The 24,398-nt window shown below is 42.0% G+C and overlaps 1 protein-coding gene across 2 annotated transcripts in view; it reads left to right on the forward strand.

Moving 5' to 3' along the window:
- The window catches only part of zc3h18 (zinc finger CCCH-type containing 18), a 145,881-nt gene extending 123,046 nt beyond the window's left edge, over nucleotides 1-22,835 (forward strand). For both annotated transcript variants that reach the window (XM_048605687.1, XM_048605688.1), the window contains 4 exons: nucleotides 5,586-5,761; nucleotides 9,721-9,817; nucleotides 11,540-11,645; nucleotides 16,284-22,835. In XM_048605687.1, the coding sequence (XP_048461644.1) occupies nucleotides 5,586-5,761; nucleotides 9,721-9,817; nucleotides 11,540-11,645; nucleotides 16,284-16,509 (605 nt within the window). In that variant the 3' untranslated portion in view covers nucleotides 16,510-22,835. The remainder of the gene's footprint in view (nucleotides 1-5,585; nucleotides 5,762-9,720; nucleotides 9,818-11,539; nucleotides 11,646-16,283) is intronic.
- Nucleotides 22,836-24,398: the final 1,563 nt, after the last annotated feature.

The following is a 24,398-nucleotide window of genomic DNA, read 5'->3' on the forward strand; positions in this document are numbered from 1 at the left end:
AGGTGATTCACTTTGGAAGGAGTAACAGGAATAGAGAGTACTGGGCTAATGGTAAGATTCTTGGTAGTGTGGATATAGTATATTCTGCTGCATTCTCCGACAGTCCCCTTCAGTATCTGCTACACCACCAATCTTAGTGTCATCTGCAAACTTGCTAATCAGACCATCTGTACCTTCCACCAGATCATTTCTGTATATCACAGACAACAGTGGTCCCAACACGGATCCCTGTGGAACACCACTGGCCACAGTTCTCCATTTTGAGAAACTCCCTTCCACTGCAACTCTCTGTCTCTTGTTGCCCAGCCAGTTCTCTATCCATCTAGCTAGTACGCCCTGGACCCCATGCGACTTCATTTTCTCCATCAGCCGACCATGGGGAACCTTATCAAACGCCTTACTGAAGTCCATGTATATGACATTTATAGCTCTTCCCTCATCTATCAACTTTGTCACTTCCTCAAAAAATTCTGTCAAGTTGTTAAAGACATGACCTTTTGTTCACAAAACCATGCTGCCTATCACTAATCAGCCCATTTTTTCCCAAATGTAAATAGATCCTATCCCTCAGTATCTTCTCCAGCAGCTTCCCCACCACTGACGTCATGCTCACCAGTCTATAATTACCTGGATTATCCTTGCTACCCTCCTTAAACAAGGGGACAACATTAGCAATTCTCCAGTCCTCCGGGACCTCACCCGTGCTCAAGGATGCTGCAAAGATATCTGTTAAGGTCCCAGCTATTTCCTCTTTTGCTTCCCTCAGTAACCTGGGATAGATCCTATCCGGACGTGGGGACTTGTCCACCCTAATGCCTTTTAGAATACCCAACACTTGCCCCCACTCCTTATGCCGACTTGACCTAGAGTAATCAAACATCTATCCCTAACCTCAACATCCATCATGTCCCTCTCCTCAGTGAATACTGACGCAAAGTACTCATTAAGAATCTCACTCATTTTCTCTGACTCCTCGCATAACTTCCCTCCTTTGTCCTTGAGTGGGCCAACTCTTTCTCTAGTTACCCTCTTGCTCCCTATGTATGAATAAAAGGCTTTGCAATTTTCCTTAACCCTGTTTGCTAAAGATATTTCATGACCCCTTTTAGCCCTCTTAATTCCTCGTTTCAGATTGGTCCTATTTTCCCGATATTCTTCCAAAACTTCGTCTGTTTTCAGTCACCTAGACCTTATGTATGCTTCCTTTTTCCTCTTTGCTAGTCTCACAATTTCACCTGTCATCCATGGTTCCCTAATCTTGCCCTTTCTATCTCTCATTTTCAAAGGGACATGTCTGTCCTGCACTCTAATCAACCTCTCTTTAAAAGCCTCACACATATCAAATGTGGATTTACCCTCAAACAGCTGCTCCCAATCCACATTCCCCAACTCCTGTCGAATCTTGCTATAGTTGGCCTTCCCCCAATTTAGCACTCTTCCTTTAGGACCACTCTCGTCTTTGTCCATGAGTATTCTAAAACGTATGGAATTGTGATCACTATTCCCAAAGTAATCCCCTACTGAAACTTCAGCCACCTGGCCGGGCTCATTCCCCAACACCAGGTCCAGTATGGCCCCTTCCTGAGTTGGACTATTTACATACTGCTCCATAAAACCCTCCTGGATGCTCCTTATAAATTCTGCTCCATCTAAACTCATAACACTAAGTGAATCCCAGTCAATGTTGGGAAAATTAAAATCTCCCATCACCACCACCCTGTTGCTCCTACATCTTTCCATAATCTGTCTACATATTTGTACCTCCATCTCACGCTCGCTGTTGGGAGGCCTGTAGTACAGCCCCAGCGTTGTTACCGCACCCTTCCTATTTCTGAGCTCTACCCATCTTGCCTCACTGCTTGAGTCCTCCAGCTGTGATATCCTCTTTGACCAGTAATGCAACTCCTCTACCCCTTTTACCTCCCTCTCTATCCCGCCTGAAGCATCTATATCCTGGGATATTTAGTTGCCAGTCTTGCCCTTCCCTCCACCAAGTCTCAGTAATAGCAATAACATCATACTCCCAGGTACTAATCCAAGCCCTAAGTTCATCTGCCCTACCTACTACACTTCTCGCATTAAAACAAATGCACCTCAGACCACCTGTCCCTTTGCGTTCATCATCTCCTCTCTGCCTACTCTTCCCCTTAGTCACACTGACTTCATTATCTAGTTCCTTACAGGCTTTAGTTACTACCTCCTTACTGTCCACTAACCTCCTCATTTGGTTCCCATCCCCCTGCCGCATTAGTTTAAACCCTCCCCAACAGCATTCGCAAAAACAGCCCCTCGGACATTGGTTCCAGTCCTGCCCCGGTGTAGACCGTCCGATTTGTAATAGTCCTGGTTTGTAATAATAATTTGTAATATCAAAAGACTTTTGATGAAGTCTTATGGGCAAGACGCTAGCTAAGGTGGAAGCCCACGGAATTGAGGACAAATTACTGATATGGATAGAATAGGAAATTGGTTGAATGACAGGAAACAGAGTTGGAATAACGTGTAACTACTCAAATTGGCAGGACATAACTCGTCCTTTTTTTCCATTCATTAACGGGATGAGGGCGTTGCTGGCTCGGCAGCATTTATTGCCCAGAGGGCAGTTCAGAGTCAACCACATTGCTTTGGGTCTGGAGTCACATGTAGGCCAGACCAGGTAAGGATGGCAGTTTCCTTCCCTAAAGGGCATTAGTGAACCAGATGGGTTTCTTCTGACAATCGACAGTGGATTCATGGTCATCATTAGACTCTTAATTCCAGATATTTTATAGAATTGAAATTCCACCATGTGCCATGATGGATTTCGAACCCGGGTCCCCAGAACGTTGTCTGCGTCTCTGGATTAACAGTCCAGCATTAATACCACTAGGCCATTACCTCCCCTCTGTTGGGGCCTCAGTTATCCACTTGGATAATGGCATAAAACGGCAAAAATCCAATTTGCTGACAACACAAAATTATTGCCAACAACATTAAATTACAACAGGATATTGAAAGTTTAGTGAATAGGCAAGATTGTGGCAGATGTATTTTAATATAAGAAAGCATGAAGTTTCCATTTTGGACCAAAAAAGGATTTATCAAGATTTTTCTCTCGAAGAAACAAAAGTTAAATATAGTGGATGTCCAATGCGATTTTGGGGTTCAGCTGTTTAGCTCTTTAATATGCCATGAACGGGTGAAGAAAATAGTCAAGAAGGCTGATGGAATGCTGGTCTTTATGTCCAAAGGGCTAGAGTATAGGCATATTATGCTGCACTTATACAAAATCCTAGTTCGACCTCAGTTAAGAGTATTATGACCATATCTGGGCATCACACCTCACTAAGGATGTTTTAACCTGGGAGCAAGTACAGTGCAGGTTTACAAGGATGATACCTGGACTTCAGGGCTTCAGTTATGGGGACAGATGTTACAAATTAGGCCTTTATTCTTTAGAATTTAGGAGGTTAACGGATGATCTAATCGAGGTCTTCAGAATATTAACAGGGAAGGACAGAGTAGATGAAAATACATTATTTCCAGTGGTTGAAGATTCTAGAACCCAGGGTACGGTCTAAGAATTAGGGCCAAGTCATTCAGGGGAGATGTTAAAAAATACTTCTGCATGCAGAGTCGAGGAGTTTTGTAGCTCTCTTCCTCCACCAGCAGTCGATGCTAATTCAGTTGTTAAATTTAAATCTGATATCAGCAGAACTTCTATTAAGAAAGAGTTTCAAGGCATAAGGAGTTAGGCTATAGATCAGCCATGATCTTATTGAATGGCAGAGCAGGCTTGAGAGGCTGAATGGCCTATCCTGTTCTTACGTTCCTAAAAATGTGTGGCATGAAGGACAAACTTCTTAATGAAAAGAGTAACATTTCAGCGTGTAGTCAGGCACCTACTGAGATCCCATTAAAAAACCTGAGCAGTATTTTATTGAGGAAAGTTCAAATGCAGTTACATACTTCAACTGGTGACAACGGTCAGGTAGTTTGTTGAAGGAAGATAGATCCTGCATTTATGTGACATATTTCACGTCCTCAGATCTCCCAAAGTGTTTTACAACATATTAGTTGCATTTTCTTCAGAAGAACAGGGTAACTTCAATCATTGACAGATTGATGCACTGGCAGGCAGATGGCAGCTGTGATTCAGTGCAGACAAGTGTGAGGTGATACTTTGGTACAAAGAACATGAAAATACAGCATAAAGGGTCTTATTCTGAAGTGTATGCATACCTGGATGCCGATATACTAAGTCATCGAAGATAACAGGACAGTTCAAGGGAGCAGTTGGTAAAGCATACAGTGTTCTAGACTTCATTAAGGCCATAGAAGCCGTGGAAATGAAACAGCGCAGAAAAGGACTGTTCAGCCCATCTTGTCTGTGCTGACCTAAAGACACCCAAATGTCCTTTCTAATCCAATCTTCCTGCATATAGCCCCAAGCCCATAGCCCTGCAGCTGCAGAACTTAAGGTACAGATCCAGGTACTTTTAGGAGTTTAGGGTCTCTGCCTTCACCACCAACTCAGGCAGCGAACTCAGATACCTGCCACCCATGCAGATTTTTAAAAAAAATTTCTTCACATCCCCTCTAATCCTTCTGCCACTTAGCTTGAATCTATGACCCGTGGTTTTTGAACTTTCTGCCAAGGAAAACAGGTTCCTTCACAATTTGTATGCCTCAATCGCATTACCCCTCAGCCTTCTCTGTTCCAAGGGAAGCAACACCAATTTCTCCTCGTAGCTACAATTCTCCAGCCCTGGCAACATTCCAGTAAATCTTCTCTGCACTCTGTCCAGAGCAATTACATCCTTCCTATAATGTGGTGACCAGAACTCCACGCAATACTCCAGTTGTGCCCACATTAGTGTCTTATACAGTTCCATCATTATATCCCTACTTTTGTATTCCATACCTCTGCCAATGAACTAGAGCATTCCATATTTCTTTTCTACAACCTAGAGTGCAAAAGCAAGAAAGTTGTAATAAACTTACATAAGTATTGTGTACAGTCCTGGGCACCACACTGTAGGAAAGATATAAATGCACTGGAGAGAGTGCAGAAGGACTTTTCCAAAATGATTTCAGAGATTACAAACTTAAGTTCAAAGGATTGGGAAAAGTTTGGAGTGTTTTCCTTGGAGGGGGAAAGCTAAGAGGAGATTTGGTAGAGGTTTTCAAAGCATGAGGTGTCTGGAGTAAATAGGGAGAAACTGCTCCCATCCATGCATTGAGAACCAGAGAGCAATATGAGGAGAGAAAGAAAACTTTTTCACACAGCAAGTAGTTAGATCTGGAATGCATTGTGTGGATGTGGGAAGAGACAGCTGTTGAGCACTAAGTTAAATTGCTCAGAGTCAGTACAGACACGGTGGGCTGAATGTAGCGTAACAATTCTGTGATCTTTTACCCCCTACTGTAAGATTGTGGAATGTGAAACTTGTTGGTTAATTTCTACACCCTTGTGAAACAATCCTTGCAGTTCAATTTTCCTTTATCGGAGTAAAATCTAACATTTCCTTTTCCAGTCTCACTCACGTTCCTTCCCATTCAGTCACTAAGGAAGCAACGCTTAAAACACTTCAATCCATTTTCAGTGAAACCCAAAAGAGAGGAGGCACCAAGAGACAAGGAGCGAGAGGAGAGGCGGAAACGTGAGATTCCACCACAGCCACAGAAATCTAGCTCCACACCAAAACCCACTCAGATCAGCAAACCCCCACAGCTTGTCTACAGTGCACATAAGGACATTAAATTAACACTGCTAAACAAGGTAAACTCACCTCGTTATATGCTAGAATTTTTTTTATGTACCTTTTGAGTGAAATAAGAATGATGAAACTGAAAAAGTTGTCTTCCAAATGCTGTTCAGAAAAAGAAACGTCATTGGACTTGAAATGTTAACTCTGTTTCCCTCAACACAGATGCTGCTAAAGCTGCTGAGTTTCTCCAACATTTTCTGTATTTATTTCAGATATCCAGCATTTTCAGTATTTTGATTTTATATGTGCTCACTATAACAGGAGGTTCAGTGTCATTCACCAGCAAATTCTGCTAGTACGGTGGGAGCCACTTACTACTAGTAACAGCAACTGATAGAGTGAAGAGACAATTTTGCACCTATCATTTTCTAATGAATCTTGGTAAGATCAAACTGGAGTCAACCCAGATCTACGTTTTGGAAGAGGGCTGTAGGTAAAAGGTAAAGTAAGATAAAGTCACCATAGTCCCAGTTGGCACTAGAGCTGCTCTCTTTAGAGAGAGAGAGAGAGAGAGACGACTGGTGGTGATTTTATCTGAGGGTCATCACACTACAGGTGAGGGGCTAGGTCGAGAAGATGGAAACTTCACGGTAATCTCAGGTGAAAGTACACTGTCCACCTGCTGGATCAGGTAAAGAAAGACTGTATAAACCCAATTTGTTGTACAGCTCCCTACTTCACATTAATTTAAGAAGCATACTGTGTTTTCTGTACACTGATTCTCCCAAGTTTGCACAAATATGGAAAGTGTTCTGTGCTGGTGTCTGATTCAACAGTGGTTGGTGATTGGGAATAGCCAGAATTCACTTCCTTATAGGCACTTTTCCTCTTAATTCACTGATAGGTCAACATTCATCTCTGGTTTAAGGTGTTCAAGTGAAATGAGCCTGAATGTGATATAAAAAGAACATATAGGAGCATATAAACAAGAGGAGGCCATTCAGCCTGTCAACCCTACCCTGCAATTCAGTACAGTCATTGCTCATTGAACACTTCAATGCCTTTTACTCATCCAATTCCCATAACCCTGTATACACTACTAATCAGAAGTCAATCAATCTCTACCTTGAACGGCGCGAAGACCTTCCATAGCCCTGTGTGGTAGAGAATTCCGAAGGTTCACAACTCTCTGATTAAAAAGAATTTTCCTCATCTCAGACCTAAGTGGCATCCTCCTTGTTTTTAAATCAAGACATCTAGTTGTAGGTTCCCAACAAGGGGTAACATCTTACTTGTGTCAACCCTGTTTTCCATTAAGTATTTTGAGAGTTTCAATGAGATTGCCTCCCTTGTTAAAACATGTGAGAATACCAGCCCAGTTTGCCCAATCTCTCTTTATAGGAGAGTCCTGCCATCCCAGATGAATCTTCATTGCACTCCCTGCATGGCAATAACATCTTTCCTGAGATAAGGAGACCAAAACTACACACAATACTTCAGGTGGGAGCTAGCCACCTCTATACAGTTGAAGCAAGATTTCACTACTGTACTCAAATCCACTTGCAATAAAGTTTGAATTTCATTAGCCTGCTAAAAGTTTCTTGCACCTGCATATTAGCCTTCGTTGATTTATTGACAAGGACACCTAGGTCCTTTTAGACCATAAGAAAGAGGAACAGGCCCCTCGAGTCTGCTGTGCCATTCAATAGAATCATGGCAGATGCAACATTCGTCATGTCCACTTTCATGCCCTTGCCCCATAACCCTCAATTCCCCAACTGATTAAGAATCTGTCTGTCTCAGCCTTAAGTATACACAAGGACTCTGCCCCTTCATTTGTCTATGGCAAGGAGTTCCAAAGACATTCAACCCTCTGAGAGAAGAACTTCTTCATCTGTCTTAAATCGGCACCCCTTTCTTCTGCAACTATATCACCTGGTTTTCGACTCTCCCAAGAGGGGAAGCATCCTCTCAGTGTTTACCCTGTCAAGCCCCTTAAGAATCCTGTATGTTTCAATTAGATCGCCTCTCGTTCTTATAAACTCAGGCAAGTAGAAGCACAACCCAATTCTTCATAGAATCGCTGCAGGGAGGATGTTCCTGATAGTGGGTGTGCCCAGAACCAGGGTTCACAGTATGAAGATTCAGGTAGACGATTTAGGACGGAGATGAGGAGACATTTCTTCACCCAAATCACTGCATTGTGGAAGAAGGCCATTTGGCCCATCAAGTCCACACCAATACTTTGACAAGCATCCCACCCAGACCCATCCCCCTACCCTGTCCCATTATCCTTACATTTCCCATGGCTAATCCACCTAGCCTACAGATCCCTCAACACTATGGGCAATTTAGCATGGCAAATCCACCTAACCAGCAAATCTTGGACTGTGGAAGGAAACTGGAGCAAATGGAGAAAACCCATGCAGACGCAGGGAGAATGTACACACTCCACACAGACAGCCGCCCAAGGGTGGATTCGAACCGGTGTCCCTGGCTGTGAGGCAAAGCCACAGTGCCACTGTTTATCCTTTGCTCACACGACAATCCCTCCATATCAGGGATCATTCTAGCAAACCTTTTCTGAACTGCCTCCAATGAAATAATGTGTTTTCTGAAGTAATGTATTTTCTGAAATAAGGGGGCAGCTGAAAATTGGGCACAATACTCCAGATGTAGTCTAATCACCACCTTGTACGGTTGCAGTCAGACGTCCCTACACTTATACTCCAACCTCCTTGAAATGAGGGCCAACATTCCATTAGCCTTTCTGAATACCTGCTGCACCTGTGTGCTAGCTTTCTGTGTTTCATGCACAACTCCCCCACAAGCCCATCTACAAGTACCTTCCTCAGCCTCATTCTGTTGCAGCTTTCTCTACAGTTTTTCTTAAGAAACGTAGAAGATAGGAGCAGGAGGAGGCCATTTGGCCCTTTGAGTCTGCTCCGCCATTCTTCGTGGCTGATCGTCTAACTCAATAGCCTAATCCTGCTTTCTCCCCATAACCTTTGATCTCATTCATCTCCAGTGCTGTATCTAGTTGCCTCTTGAATACATTCAATGTTTTAGCATCAGCTACTTCCTGTGGCTCACCAATCTTTGAGTGAAGAAACGTCTCCTCATCTCTGTCCTAAATCGTCTACCCGCATACTGTCTTCATACTGTGACCCCTGGTTCTGGACACACCCGCTATTGGGAACATCCTCCCTGTATCTACCCTGTCCAGTCCTGTTAGAATTTTTAAGTCTCCATGAGATCCCCCTCACTCTTCTGAACTCTAGCAAAAACAATCCCAACCTAGTCAATCTCTCCTCATACGTCAGACCAGTCATCCCCCGAACTAGCCTGCTAAACCTTCACTGCACTCCCTCGACAGCAAAAGCATCCTTCCTCAGAAAAGGAGACCAAAATTGCACACAATAGTCTAGGTGTGTTCTCAACAAGGCCCTGTACAACTGCAACAACACATCCCTGCTCCTGTACTCGAAACCTCTCACAGTGAATGTGAATGTACAGTTTGCCTTCTTTACTGCCTGCTGAAGAAGGGTCCCAACCTGAAACGTCAACTTTCCTTCACCGCTGATGCTGCCTGGCCTGCTGTGTCCCTCCAACTCCACACTGTTATCTCTGACTCCAGCATCGGCAGTTCTTGCTATCCCCAACATACCATTTGCCTTCTTTACTGTCTGCTGTACCTGCATGCTTATCTTCAGTGACTGGTGCACAAGGACTCCCAGGTCCCACTGCGCACTCCCCTCTCCCAATTTACAGCTGTTCAGGTAGTAATCTGCCTTCTTGTTTTTGCTCCCAAAATGAACAACCTCACATTTATCCAAATTATACTGCATCTGTACAACAGGGCTGCCCATGGTGCCATGGGCTTACCTCTGGCTACATTCCCATGTGGAATTATTACTGTCACCAGTTTCCATAATGAAATATTAATTAGTAAACATAGTTGATTCAGATGACGCTTGATCATGATCTATAACTGTATTGTGGAGATATTGACGCTATCTGTCTATTTTAGCCAGCTGATAAGGGCACCAGAAAACGGTATGAACCTTCTGATAAGGAAAGACCGTCCTCTCCACCATCCAAACGGGTTACAGTTTCTCCAGAAAGAGGTTGGTAATGGCATGTGAACCACAGGCTAGATTTTCCTGTAACATTTTTCAGCGGAGAGTTGGTGTACGGAGGAAGATGGATGCAGTGGTAACAAAATGAAAAGGACTAGAGAATCTAAGAACAAAGGCTGATTATTCGGCCCATTCTGCTTGTATCTGGTGTCCCATAATGATCTTTGTTGGGACCTTAACCACTCACTGTTTACCAACAATTTGGATGTTGTAATATAGAGAGCCACATGCTCAAGTTGTTTATGACATAAAGGCAGTATTGTAAACAATGAAATTGAAAGCATAAAATTTACAAATCTTTACAATACTTAAATGTTCAAAACTGTGAAAAATAAAGTAACATAAAAATGTTTAAAGGACCAGGTGCAGGCCATTCAGCCCCTCCAGCCTACTTTACCATTCAGTAAGATTGTAGGTGATTTAACTGTGGTACAACTCCACTTTTCTACCCTCTTTAACCAGTGATTCTCTTGTAGATCAAAATCTGTGTAACATTAAGAAAAGGAGAGGCCAATGATCTATAGATTATAGATTTATAATGGAATGCAGGTAGAAAACTGGAGTTAAGGCCTGTTCCCTAGTGTTACAAAGTTGGTATAGTACGTGTGGATTGGAAGGCAGGATGTTAGAATTTGTTTGTAAAATGATGGGAGGGAGGAGTGCATGGGCCCTTTAAAAGGTATGTGTATTTTTAGGCTTGGAGATTAAAAAAAGATGTCTGTGGGCAGCAGTAGATGCACAGAGAGTTCTTGAAATTGAAACATTTTATCAAAAGCCTGTACTGTTAGCAGGCAAAGCAAAATTTTAACCAAGACAACAGGTTTTTGAGTTTGGCCAATTAATTTAAACCACTTAGAGACTGAAAACCAGTTGAATTTAAATCTGATGGTGTTGACAACCTAGGCCCATTCATATTGTAAGAACATTGACAGGTCATCGATGGTATATAAGAAGCGGGTTTTTGAAAATCAGTGCAAGAGTGAACTGCCATCAGAAGAGTAAAACTTTGGCTCTGACAGAAAACTTTAAGCTCCATTTAAAAGGTACCACTGGACTCTCTTAGCTAATGTTCCTGACACAAGGATTCAACGGAGAAAGAATTCCTGACTAAAGAATAGCGGAAAAGGCATGAAATGTTCCAGAAGACACATCCTGACTGTAGTTTTGAGAGTCTAAGTTTTAATTTATTTTTTCTTATTACTTTTGTTTATGTAAGTGGGACTTGTTTTATTGGAACAGCATACCATTAGAATTTTGTTTTATTCAGCAATAGTTAGAAGTTGGGGGGCATTGTTTGGTTTGTTAGTAGTTCTGTTAATTTGATCATTGTTAGAGTCAGATAAATAAATTGTTACTTGTTGCTTATAGAGTAACGAGCAGGAGTTCGTTTTATTTCACCACTCCTTCGTAACACTTAGGAATGTTGAGTTTAAGATCCTATTTCTTATATGCTACACTGCTTAGGAGAGATACCATTGCAAAGATTTTAAAGACACTGGTTTAGCCATAGCTGATGATTTCTCAAACAATAGTTTTCTATGTTACTGTGATGTTGCTGTTTGTTTTTGTTGGTTGCTACGTGACATACCATGTGTTTCTTGCGTTTATGTAGGATTTTGCTCTGTATAGCTACTGTGGAGTAATGCTGTGTGCATAATTGTGAGGTCATGCTTTGCCCTACTTTCAAGTTCTGAATTGTCTTGTTTTTAGGGCATCGTGAGCGGAAGGCGTTTGGAAGGCCACCGTCACCAAAAGGTGATCGTCAGAGTAGTCGAACTCCAGCAATGGTTAGGTCATCTCCTGCCCAAGCAGAGCGGTAAGTAGATGAACATGTGACATCAACTGTGGGTTAATTTGAGGATGATTTCATTGAATGTATTTTCCATAATGTCTGGATACAGTTGAAGGTGGTGGAAGTGCTTCTGATTAGGACAGGTGAACAGTGTGAGAGAACACTTGCTAGAGAAAGAGTTCATTTCTAGCTTACATTAATTGGTTTGACATATTTGAACTCTCTTGAAAGCAATATGTCAGTTTAGAAATGGCACAGTATTAGCCTGTAGGTATGCTATATGTGATAATGTGCTCGATTACTGAATTGCACCTTATCACAGTGCTGTATTACATTCTTTGATCTGTATTATCCCTGCCTCAGCCAAGTTTTAATGCGTGCAATTAGTCCCAACCATTGATTTATTTCTCCATCATTTTGTCCTTGTTTTGTGGTCCACCACACTAAAGATATTGGTGGAGATTCTTAGCAAATCAGGTCACTTGTGTTGGATATTTTATACACTATTGTTTTCTGCTGTGTTGAGCATCTGTATGTTTGCTGTAGTTTAATGTGAAGTATTTAGATTTTGTCCAAGGGCTTGGTGCTCTAGTCTCCAGCCTGTGCTAAAGCTGCTGCACAGTTAACTTTTTAGTGAGTGAGAAGGCTAGGCAGTATGGTACCGTCATCATTTCCTATTTTCTCTCTGCTCCTTCACCACCACATCGCACATCCTCAAGGAAGGGTCTTTGCTTTTTTGTAAACCTTTCTCTGCTTTGACTCCATAGGGATTGGTAGTCAGTTGTTTCCTACCAGCTATTATTTTGTGACACTCCGGAAGAAAGTGTAGCCAATCGTGCTAATTTTCAAAGAAAATATAATTCATGCCCATTTTGCAACAGGGAATTATCACAGTCAGTGCAGCATCAGGGTATAGTTCTTCAATCGATGCAAGAGTACTTGTCTTTGATATACAACATGCTAAAATCATTGCTTGGCTTTACAAGGAACCAATCTAGGTGAGTGTTTGCAGAGGTGATGGGCGAACAGGACTTGGCATGAGTAAAGAGACAGACAGCAGAGGTTTGAATAACATTCAGTTTACATAGAAGAGAATAACAGAATTAAGACAGGAACTCATTGGTAGTCAAGAATCATGACAGTGATGAGAGTTATCGCAGGAGCTGAGCTGAGGCAGAGTTTGAATCAGGCTGTGATACAGAGGAGGAACAGGCGATCTTAGTGATGATAGCGATATGTGGTGAGAAGCTCATTTTGAGGTTAAGCCAGACACCATGTTGTGAACAGTCTCATTCAGCCTTGGATAATTGCCAGGCAGAGAACTAAAGTATGTTCCTAGCGGGTGGCAATGATGTAGTGATGTTTTGCTAGACTAATAATCCAGAGACCCAGGTAAAGCTCACAGCAGATGCTGAAATTTGTATTCAAAATTCTGGCATTGTAAGTTTAATGATGACCATGAAGCCATTATTGATTGTTGTAAAAACCCATCTGGTTCACTAATGTCCTTCAAAGAAATAATTTGTATCCTTACTGGTCAGGCCTACATGCGACTCCACATTTTGTAGTTACTCTTAACTGCCCTCTGAGAAGGCCAAGCTATACAGTTGTAACAATTCACTCAAAAGTTTCAAACCAGACAAAGCACCTGGCATTGACCAAGACACCGAAAACCACAGCAACAAATTCAGCCCTGTCGACTCTGCAAAGTCCTCCTTGCTAACATTTGGGCGCTAGTGCCAAAATTAGAGAGTGGTCTCGTAGATAAACAACAGCCTCATATTGTTATATTCTGTCTCAGAATATTAGAAGTTTTATTTATGGGTTTCTAACAAGAATAGACAGGGTAAAGGCAGAACGGACATTTCCTGTTGACCGGGGAGTCCAGAATCAGTGGTCACAGTTTAAGGATACAGGGTAAACCATTTGTGTGATTACCATCAAGTCAGGGAGTCAAGCCTGGTTCAGTGAAGAATGCAGGAAGGCATCCTAGGAGCAATATCCTTCAGCTGTTCCTTTTCATTAGATGGAATGAATTAAATTGGCTGAAAACTAGCATCATTTGCAACACCAGGCATACTTAAATTGTGGTGCCAACCTGATGAAGCTAGAACACATGACTGTTTGTATACCAAACTGCATAACTGGAAGTGATATCAGTTTTCAAAATCCTGTACCTCCTTCCCTGATAGCATTATGGGTCTACCAATAGCAAATGTCCTGCAGCAGTTCAAGAAGGCAGCTCACCACCACCTTCTCAGTGCAGCACCCACTTCCCATGAGTGAATAAAAGGAAAGGCTATGATAATGGCACTTAAGGATAGTGTGGAAAAATTGCCTGAGAATGTGTTGTACAAGCACATCACATTCAACCCAGTCAATTGCTGCACTTGCTTAGCAATAATTTGTTCAGTGATGCCGAGGTGGATTCCACCAGGGCCACTCAGCTCCTGACCTCGTTACAACCTTGGTTCAAACGTGAACAAAAGAGCTGAATTCGGGAAGTGAGGTGAGAGTGACAGCCCTTCACATCAAAGCTGCTCTTAACCAAGTGTTACATCAAGGAGTTCAAGCAAAAGTAGAGGCAGGGAATTGAGGGATTTATTTCTGTTGGTTAGAGTCATACCTGGCACATAGGAAGTTGCTTGTAATTATTTTAGTCAGTTATCTCAGTTCCAGGACTTCTCTGCAGGAGTCCCTTAGGGTCATATCGTGAGCCCAACTATCTTCAGCTGCTTCAACAATGACGTTCCCTCTATCATAGAGTCAGAAGTAAGGGATGTTCACTCCTGATTGCATGATATTCAGTACCATTTGGGATTCCTCAGATACTAAAACAGCCCATATCCAAAAGCAGCAAAACCTAGACAATACCCAGGCAATGACCATGTCCAACAACAGAGAATCTAACATCACGCATTAACATTCAATGGCAATCCTTCATTAACAACGTTCTGGGGTTTACCGTTGACCAGAAACTGAACTGCACCGGCTATATAAATAGAGTGGCTACGAGAGCAAGTCAAAGGCTAGGAATTCTGAATTGAATAACTCAGCTCCTGACTCCCTAAAGCCTGTCCCCCATCTACAAGGCACAAATCAGGAAAGTGATGGAATGCTCCCCACTTGCCTGGCTGAGTGCAGCCCCAACAACACTCAAGAAGCTTGACACTATCCAGGACAATGCAGCCTGCTTCGTTGGTACCACGACCACAAACATCCACTCCCTCCACCACCGATGCTCAGTGGCAGCAGTATGTACTATCTACAAGATACACAACAGAAATTAACCAAGTCTTCTTCTACAGCACCTTCCAAACCCATGGCCATTACCAGCTAGAAGGGCAAGGGCAAGGGCAGCAGATGCATGGTAATACCACCACCCACATGTTATCCTTCAGACCACTCAGCGTCCTGACTTAGAAATATATCACTGTTCTTTCAGGGCCCTGGGAGGAAGTCCTGGAATTCCCTTCCTAATAGCATTGTGGGTCTATCTACAGCAGAAGAAAGCAGCTCACCACCACTTTGTCAAGGGCAACTGGTGATGGATAATAAGTGCTGGCTGGCCAGCCAGCAAAGCCTATATCCCCTAAGTGAATTTTTAAAAATTAGGGAACAAACATGTAGTGGGTATGAAAAACAATGGATGTAGTTTCATATTGGGAGGAAGCTTCAGCTCATTCATGACTGAATATTGAATAAGCAGTCTGATCATTTTTTCAACAGCAGGGAGTAAAAGGAGATGTTTGTGAGCTACAGCTGTGTACGGTTGGGTGTCATCACCATATCTATGAAAACTTAAAGTTGTTTTGTTGGATAATGTTGCTAAGGGGAAGCATGTAGGTACTAGAAGACTAGGAAGAGAAGCTGTTGCAAGTCATTCTGTGGCTAAAGAATGGAATCAGGTGAGAGGAGTGTTGTGATGTTAACTGTTTCAGAGACTTCTGACAAGTTATGAAGAGTGAGGATGAATGATCACCTTTATCAGAGATACATTATAGGCGATTTATGGCTTTGAACAACTCTGGCACTTTGCTGACGACAGAAATCTGACTGGAGGAATTTAAACACAAAGCTGCAGAAAACTGGGCATGAACTTAAGAAGTAATAATGCTTTCGAGAAGTTTGGAAAGGAAAGGGAGTTTGGAGATGGGATGGAATTTGCAAGGACAGTGAAGTCAGGAGTTGAATTTTTGAGAGGGGCAGATAATAAGTTGATAGAGTTATACAGTTCAACTCATCTGCACTGATGTTAAAGGAGTGAGAGAGACGCAGTACGTGAAGGGAGAGAGAACTGTTAACGTTATCAGCAGGCATAGGGAGGTCAGGTCTGATGGTTTTGCAGCCTATAGTTAACTGGAAAATAGTTCAAGGTAGTAGAATGAGTCCCATGGACAAGATGAGCTTGAAGAGCGCGTGAGGGGAGATGGGACAGACAGAGAAAGATGAGAGTTTGAGCTCGGGCAGGGGAAGCATTAGAGGGCCTTGGCCCAGTGGGACAGAGAAAGTGAAGAGTGTTAAACTTGGTGACAAAGTCATGATCCTTCTTGTGCTTATTGTTGGAGATGCTGGAGGGACAAAGAGGGGAGAGGATTTGAGGTTGATGTGGGAGAAGCCTGGCAATGTGAATGTAAACCATTTTTTTGCCTCCCCTTTTAGAAAACGGCCACCATCACCACAATCAAAGGTCTCAAGCAAAGTGACCAGTGTGTCTTCAAGTTCCAGCAAGTCTCATGACACAACAGCCTCTGCTACTGCTACATCCTCTGCAAAGTCAAGCAAATCCAGCACGTTATCACGCAGGGAGGAGCTGCTGAAACAACTGAAAGCTGTAGAGGATGCCATTGCCCGCAAACGAGCAAAGATTCCTGGCAAGGTCCAGTAGCTGTGAACCAATCAACGTGGGACCGCAGTCTATTGATTAGAGACAGCTGTCAGTATTTTCAATGATTAAATCTGTGATTTTTTCAGGAAGTAGCCATGTTGAGGGACTACTTGGGTACCTCACTGCCATCCTCTCAACCTCCTGACAACCCAGTGGGTGACAGCTGCAATTTAACTCCAGATCTGTCATCAATTTTTTTAAAAAGTGGAGAGATCGCTGCAGACTGTGAACTCTATTACGTATTTAACACAAACTGACGCTGCAGTGGCAATCGGTTCAAACCAACAGTCAATGACTGGACATGAACACGTGAAATCTGACCCTAGAGAAAGCCACACCTTTTACACTGCTTTAGAAGTTCTTAGTGTGTGTGTGTTGTCTGAAGGAATTCCCCAAATATACATAATGTGTTACCAGAGAGCAGGTGAATGTGCTGTCAAACGCTGCTTTCTTGTTCTCCCTCCATTTTTTGGGCAAACTTGTTCTTCTGGCTTCCCAAATAAATATTCTTTCTTTTATTTTACACTTTTCAGATTTTTAATCTCGTGTACACACCTAATGGTTGTGTTGGATGTGTAGGTTAAAGACTGAAAACTCTGAAATGATCATTCTGTTAACACATAGCTGGGTTATTGCAGTAAAACTGGTTTTTTTATATGCTGATAACATCTGCAGAAGCTGGGAGGACAGTAATTGCATTGAATGGGCAGATAAATGTTCAGGATTGACTTTTTTTACATGACTTTAATAAAGGATTTACTAGTTGTAAAGATTCAGAACTGTTTTGATCAGTAACCTAGCCTTAAGTTAATGAAAGTAAGTCTGCGTCAATATTTGCACTTGAGGAGATGCTCTTCACAGGTCGGTCAGCTTCCTCACTGTTCTTGGGCTTCACATGTCACATATAGAAGATGCGAGATGAAAAGTTGCCTCAAGCTTCAGCATCAAACTGTGCTGACCCTCAGCTTGTACCTGTCTAAGTTACAACCCTCAGGCATGATTCACGTGAACCTTCTGAGACTGAATCACAGAATTGTTACAGCACAGGAAGAGGCCATCGGCTCATTGTGTCTGTGCTGGCTCTCAGAACATCTTACGTAGTGCCATCCTCTTTCCTTCTCCCCATAATTCTGCACATTCTTCTCATTCAGAGACCCATCAATTCCTTTTTGAAAATCTTGAATGAATCTGCCTCCTGCACACTCTCAGGCAGCACATTTCGGACCCTTATTGTGTGAAAAAGTTCTCTCACATCACTTTTTCTTCTTCTATAAATTACTTTAAATCTGCACCCTCTTGTCGATCCTTTCACTTTTAGACTTTTTTTTACAAACTGTCTCTGCTTGCCCTCTCCTCAGCTCCTGCCTCTTCCCTGCAACTTCCATGGGATCAACTCAAATACAGATGCAGTAAAACCCTTCAGGCTGTTCATATGCAGGAACTGTCACCTTTTGTCTGCCTTATAGCTGAAACTGAGGCTTCCTGCCTTGTAAAGTTGCCTGATCCTTAACCTGAGGGATATCATACACACATTTCACATTTCTCATGTGTATGTTTACAATCCTCACTTCCTGTCAGTGTTTGTTTATGATGATGATAAATGACTTCAGGTGGAGCTTGACCTATAATTAAATATAATTAGTAGATTGAGTAAACATACCATAGAGTGAGGCATTTTCTTGGTTTTCAAACTACACGTCACCCATTTTGTTTTCCCAACTGGGAAAATGTAAATTGCTAGCAATATTCTTAAGTCTGAGTGTAATGCTGCAGAAAATAATGTACGTTCGCAGAATTCTTGGAGTAGCCTGCGTGCGCTGGTCCTTGGTAACTTTGGAGCCAGATGGCTCTTGGTCACCAAAAGAGCAAGGAAAAATAATTTGAAGCCAATTTTAAAGGACTTTTTGAACCAAATCAGTTGGGAATGTGGCAGATAATCAAGCTGCCCAGTAGACTTTTATTTAAGGAGTAACAGCAAGCATTGTCTTTCAGCTCAGTTGAACTTTCAGGTAAATCCACTTGCAGTCAGAGAAACTGCTTTGTTTCTTTTTATCCACATAAAAACAAAATTGTCAGAATCCAGTTTGGAACCAAGCACTGATGGGCTAAGACACATTCCCACTCGATTTGACAAACCAGCATGACAGAAACCGATCCTAGTAACTTGACAAGTTAATCTCTCAGGGCCATGCTTCATTGAGCAGCTTGGAGCAGTGTCTAATCTAATGTCCATAGGTCAGGGTGATCCTGAGTGGCTGCTGTATTGAAGTCACAGGAATGGAATTCCTGTTGCAGAGCTAAAGTGTCAGGGGCAAAGTCTGAGACACTGTAGCTGCTATCCTTGTCCTGTTAAATTGTGCACATTTACAATATATTTCTGCATTTGTTTCTTATTTGTATGTATGTAATAGGTCTTCAAATCTCATCAAATGTTGAAGCTTGGATCATTGTCTCTCTTGGGGGCTCTGAGTGAGTCTAGGATACATTAAATGCAATGTATGTACTCTGGGATTTCATTGGTGCAGGAGTTTCTCTTGCCGATAATGCCATCATTAACTCAAATCAGGAAAATATTTGAATACACTTTCCAAAACCTCTGCCTGGCGGCTGTGCAGCATATGGTCAAATGGATAAAGGTGGAGCTGTTTTCAAGGTTGCCCCAGTGTTGTGTCACCAGCTGACAGAATCCATAGCAACTGGGCAATGTTTGCTGCGATGTTTTGTTTTTGAACTGGAATGTTGCCTTTTGCCCGGCAAGTTTTTATAAAAGTTCTTGTCAGTCAACCAAATGGATCTGAAGCGATGGTGGTGGTAACAGAGAGGTGGGAACTGCAGACTGCATCAGTGTGTGCCCTGCAGTGCTAAAACTAAGACACATCAATAGAAGAGCAAATGAACTGTTCCAGTATTAGCTCCAGCAAACTGCTACAGTGGGTTTGCTGATTGTCTACAATGGTTTGCAATTATTTTCCCCTCTGTTCCTCCAGGCATTTTCTATTGCTGAGATTCCAGGGGCATCAGGTGACCTTGGATATCTTTGTCCGGAAGTTAATTAAGACAGTGGTGCTTGGAGACTATTTAATTCTAGCAACATTTCAGCTGAACCTATCCTCACTGAACAAGGCTTCTTGAGCTCAGTGGATCAGAGGCTGAAATTAAATATTCAGAACACACCAGCATTAAACTGCACCTTGATCCATAGAGAGCAGCTGCCAATGCATTTTGCACTATAGAGCCATATGGAATGTATCTCTGGTTTTATGTCTTTTATCCCTGATTAACCAAGCTGGATAGAAGCAATATTCTACTACGCATTGAGTGTCATATGGTAACGTGTGTAGACTCTTCCTCTCTCTCTCGCTCTCTCCCCAATCTTTCATTTATTAAGTATATTTACAAGTCTGGGTTTTTTTCATAATCATTATCAGAAACCAAACAGAAATCAGGACTGTGCTTTTGATTAAGGATGTCCTGCAAAGGAAGACCCAGGATCAGTTTGGGAATTCTTTGCCTGTAATTCAGCACAAGGATTTAATAGAACTAAATAGTACATCTGTTATCTACATGTTGTATGTGACCAATGTGGGAGGTCTGTACTGTGGCTATATTTAGGGTTGCATTGAAAGTTGTCTAATGTGCGACCAATGGTTTATAGAGATAGGGGGTCCAGCAAACATAACCTACATGCTCACATTGTACTTTATTTGAGTGAGGCTCCCTCGGCTTAATGGGCCGAATCAACTAAAGTGTAACTAGGTCAATGACAAATGCTCGCTCACAATGAGAATGTAAATTGATTTATTAGAAATGAAAGCTAATAGAATGTTTCTGGAATGTCTGTTGATACTGAACTGATGCGGCTTCACAGGTTTGCTTCATTTATACTCCTGGTATGTTCCCTTCATACACTGGGCACCATCTTTAGTTTACTGATATTTTCTGTATTGCTGTTTGTGGGCAGTAACTCACTTCCTTAACCAACTGAATCATGAGGCAAACTGCAGTGCGATGCTCTAACTGTGAAGTTCTTAGAGCTCTAAACACTATGCAGCACCAAGGTATTTGTAAATAATTGCTCCCTAACAAGTGGTACACGGGTCATCACATGATACAAGAGTGCTGAAATCCCATGACTCCCAGCCCTATCAGTTGCTTCCAACTCCTGTTTCCTCCTTCCTTTTGTGGATCCATAAGGAGCTGGCCCCTGCCTGACTGTTAACAATATGATAATATTCAATCACAGCCAAGACTAATTGCCTTCCTCACCCAAACTCCACTTGTGGGCTCTCAGTGGGATAGTTATTGGATAGTTGTAGGATGGGGATCTCAATGGCAACCTCTCTCTCTCCCCCACTCTCTTTCTCTTTCCCCCTCCCCCAGTCTCTGACTCTCTCCCATTATCTCTCGATTCCATCCCCCCCACCACTATTTCTAACTCACTCTCCTCTCTGTGTCTGTCCCCGTCCCTCTTGAGCCATAAATGTTTTACCAGTTTTTGTGTGTCTCTTCTCCTCCTGGGATCGGCAAACCTTCCCAGTGAGTGAATCTGGGTCTTTACTAAATTGGCTTTTAAAGACATTGTTTAAATTATGTGATTTCATGATTAATCTAGGTATGCACACTTCTGTTGTGGTCTATGTAGTTCTGGGTGACTGTTTGAAGAGGAAGGCCCAGTTAATTCTCAGGCTGATGCAGTTAAATACAGTGAAACATTCATTCAGAACCTTAAATTGGTTGAAGTCTTTGTGTACAGTCGGAGTGTTTTGTAGTGTCTGTGCATGTAGTGTCCGTACTTGTCAACCTGCAATATTAGGTAATGTCCCTGGGGACAGTCTGCAAATTTCTTTGGTGTCTGTACATTCTGCTTGTACATACAGTCTCTAGTGTTCATCAGTCCTTGCAGACTTTCAGCATTCCTGGGCAACCCGCAGAGTTGACTATCCATTTTAGTCAAGATTGGAGAAGGCAATACTAGATGTTGCAGAGGTCAGATTGTATGCTGGAAATACAACAAATCTGTGAGATAAAGCAGCTCCATTCCAGGTTTTAACCTCAGTTTGTCTCGTTATTGGAGTTAATGGACTGTTTAAAGCAATTGGTGTTTTTCTAAATTTGGGGCAATGGAGATTTATCAGTGGACTGATGATGGTGAGATTTGTTGTGGCAGGAGTTAACAGGCTGAATGTTACTCTGAAATTGGCCAAGTAGAGGTAACTTGCTGAAACTTCAGGCCCCAGTGGGGCGATGCTGGGCTGGTCAAGGCATTGTAGCTGAGAACAAAGACCAGCTGTTTTCTTCTTGTGTGGTGAAGCAAAGAGTTGCATATATTACACTATAAAGAATTTCTTGGAGTTTAAAAACTCTGACTATTTCAGTTATTGTAGTAAAAGTTTAAAAAAAGCTCCAATTGCTTAACACAAAAGCAAAATACTGTGAACAGTAGAAATCTGAAATAAAAACAAAATACTGGAAGTACAGTTTTGATAAAAGTCTTTTTTTCTTTCTCAACCCAATTGCCATTCTCTTGTTTTTGCTTTTTTAAAAAAATCTATTTATTACTTACATCCTCCACAAACCTTCCAAACCCTCTTGGCTGCCTTTCTTAATTCTACTCAGTTGTGGGAGTGAATAAGAATGGCCGGTAGGGATTGGTGCTCAAGTTTCGTACGCCCCCCAATCTCCTCAGTGTTTGAAAATCTGTGTGTGCTGTGCAGAGATCCTTGGGTTACTTCGTATCTTTTATTGCAGGGTCGGAGAATGACAGCAGTTTCATGATAGATTAAACTGTGATAGAGATTACATTGGCACTGAGTCCAGGTGGATTGCCCCTTTGTGAGGTCTCCAAGGATATCCAAGGTGAAGCATAAAGTGCTAATTTCAGGAGAAGTTTCCTAGTTACTCAGGATAGTCTTCCCTACATACAAACACTGTCAGAGCTTTACCCAGAGCCTGCTGAACCTTGTCTGAGCCCCTCCCCAATCTCTGCATGAAGTAAATGTTCAGTTTGGGTTGAATCCCAGAAGAGTGAGCAGCAACACGAAGACTGATTTTACTGGGAGTTAGTGGAATTCCAAATGTAAATGCTGTGTTGGTTGGAGGAATCTGCAGGTTTTGCCAATTAAACCTGTTTGTACAGAGCCACATGGAAGGCAGCCATGATTAATGTTTCTCTGCTAGTTGCGCTGATGCTCATTGTTTCTTTCTATGAAGAGTTTTGTATTAATGGTAGTGATTGTGTAAAATCTAAACTTTTTGTATTTTCTGCTCCCTGTAATGGATGTTCCAAACCCCAGTCCCACAAAATAAACTCTGTATCTCTTGTCTAACCCTGGCGTATCTTTATTCCCTCAACCATACGTTGTGACTTGATGTGAATGGAATATTTTCACTCGTGTAACCCTACATTTCTGAAGCAGGGAAACTCCCATTTCATGCTGTAACTGTGATGTTATTTCGAAAAGAATTGGCTCAGATTGTATTTCAGCTTCTGGCAACCTGCCAGTGTTTGAACAAGTGATAGGTTATGCAACAAACCAGTAATAAGCTCATGAGTACCCATTGATATTGCACTTCCTATTCATCTGCCAGTGGCTTAATGAGACTCTGCAGTGAGAATAGTATAACAGCATCTTGCTCTGAGTAGTAGGGCGGACGGTGTCAGTTTGGGGAATTAGTAGTTGAAAGATGGAAGAAAGAGCATGGATTTTTTTAAAATGAGAAATCCAGCCTCATGCTTATTGGTACACATTGAATTAGATGGAAAATAGTTGTGCAAGCCTTTCTCAATTCCAGTGACCTGCCTTCTCTCCATCCCTCCTACTCACTTCTCTGGATCTCTCAATCCCACTTTCAATTTCTCATGCAAAGAGAAAGAATGAACCATGATGTTAATATTTTACTGAGGAAGTACAGTGCAATCTTTACAACACAATTAGCCAATAGAATATTGTGTTAGCCAATGAGGGGGAAAAAGGACGTTTGTAAAGGTTATTTTTTGAAAACTAATGACTAAATGCCTCAAATATCACGTTCTAATGCTGCTGCCCATAAATCACGAAAATATAGAAAATATCAGCACAAAATTAATCTCTCCAGGAGTAAATGATCAAAAAGGCACAGCATGACACAGCAGAAAATATTTCTGTGCTATTGAAACTAATTATTGATCACACATTCCCCCCCAATTGAGTGATCCCCCTCCTTTGACTGAGACCTGAGATCAGGGAGTTAGGGGAATATCTTTATGAAGAAAGATTTGACAGACTGACCCTGCAGTTTAGAAGGATGAGGTGTTCGTGTTGAAACATGCAAAATTCTGAGTGGAATTGACGGGGTGGATGCTGAACGGATGTTTCCCCTTGTATTTGATTAGAATTATGGGACACAGTATTAATTATGACCTTATTGAATGGCAGACCAGGCTTAAGGGGCTGAATGGCCTACTCCTGCTTCTAATTCTTACATTCACATGCTTGTATATTCCAACAAGCAGCATCTTCCCTTGATATTGAAAATAGCTGCAAAGTTAATACTGCAGAAGCAATCATTCTTCCTTATTTGAAGTTAATGACTGTTTTTAAACAGATTTCCAGCTTTATCTGAATATTTAATTCTCTGTGTAATAACTATCTGTTGTCATATCTTGTCAGTTTTAGAATTGGCATTGGGAGATAATTCAGGATTGGAATTCTAATTCTGGTGTTTACTCCTAGGACAGGTACAGCACAGGGTTAGGTACAGAGTAAAACTCCCTCTACATTGTTCCCATCAAATTCTCCCAGGGCATGGAATGTACGGCATTAGATACAGAGTAAAGCTCCCCTACACTCTCCCCATCAAACAGTCCCAGTACAGGGACAAAACAGGGTTACATACAGAATAAAGCTTCC

This window comes from Rhincodon typus, chromosome 15 (assembly GCF_021869965.1).
Source record: "Rhincodon typus isolate 14 chromosome 15, sRhiTyp1.1, whole genome shotgun sequence".
Classification (NCBI taxonomy): Eukaryota; Metazoa; Chordata; class Chondrichthyes; order Orectolobiformes; family Rhincodontidae; genus Rhincodon; species Rhincodon typus.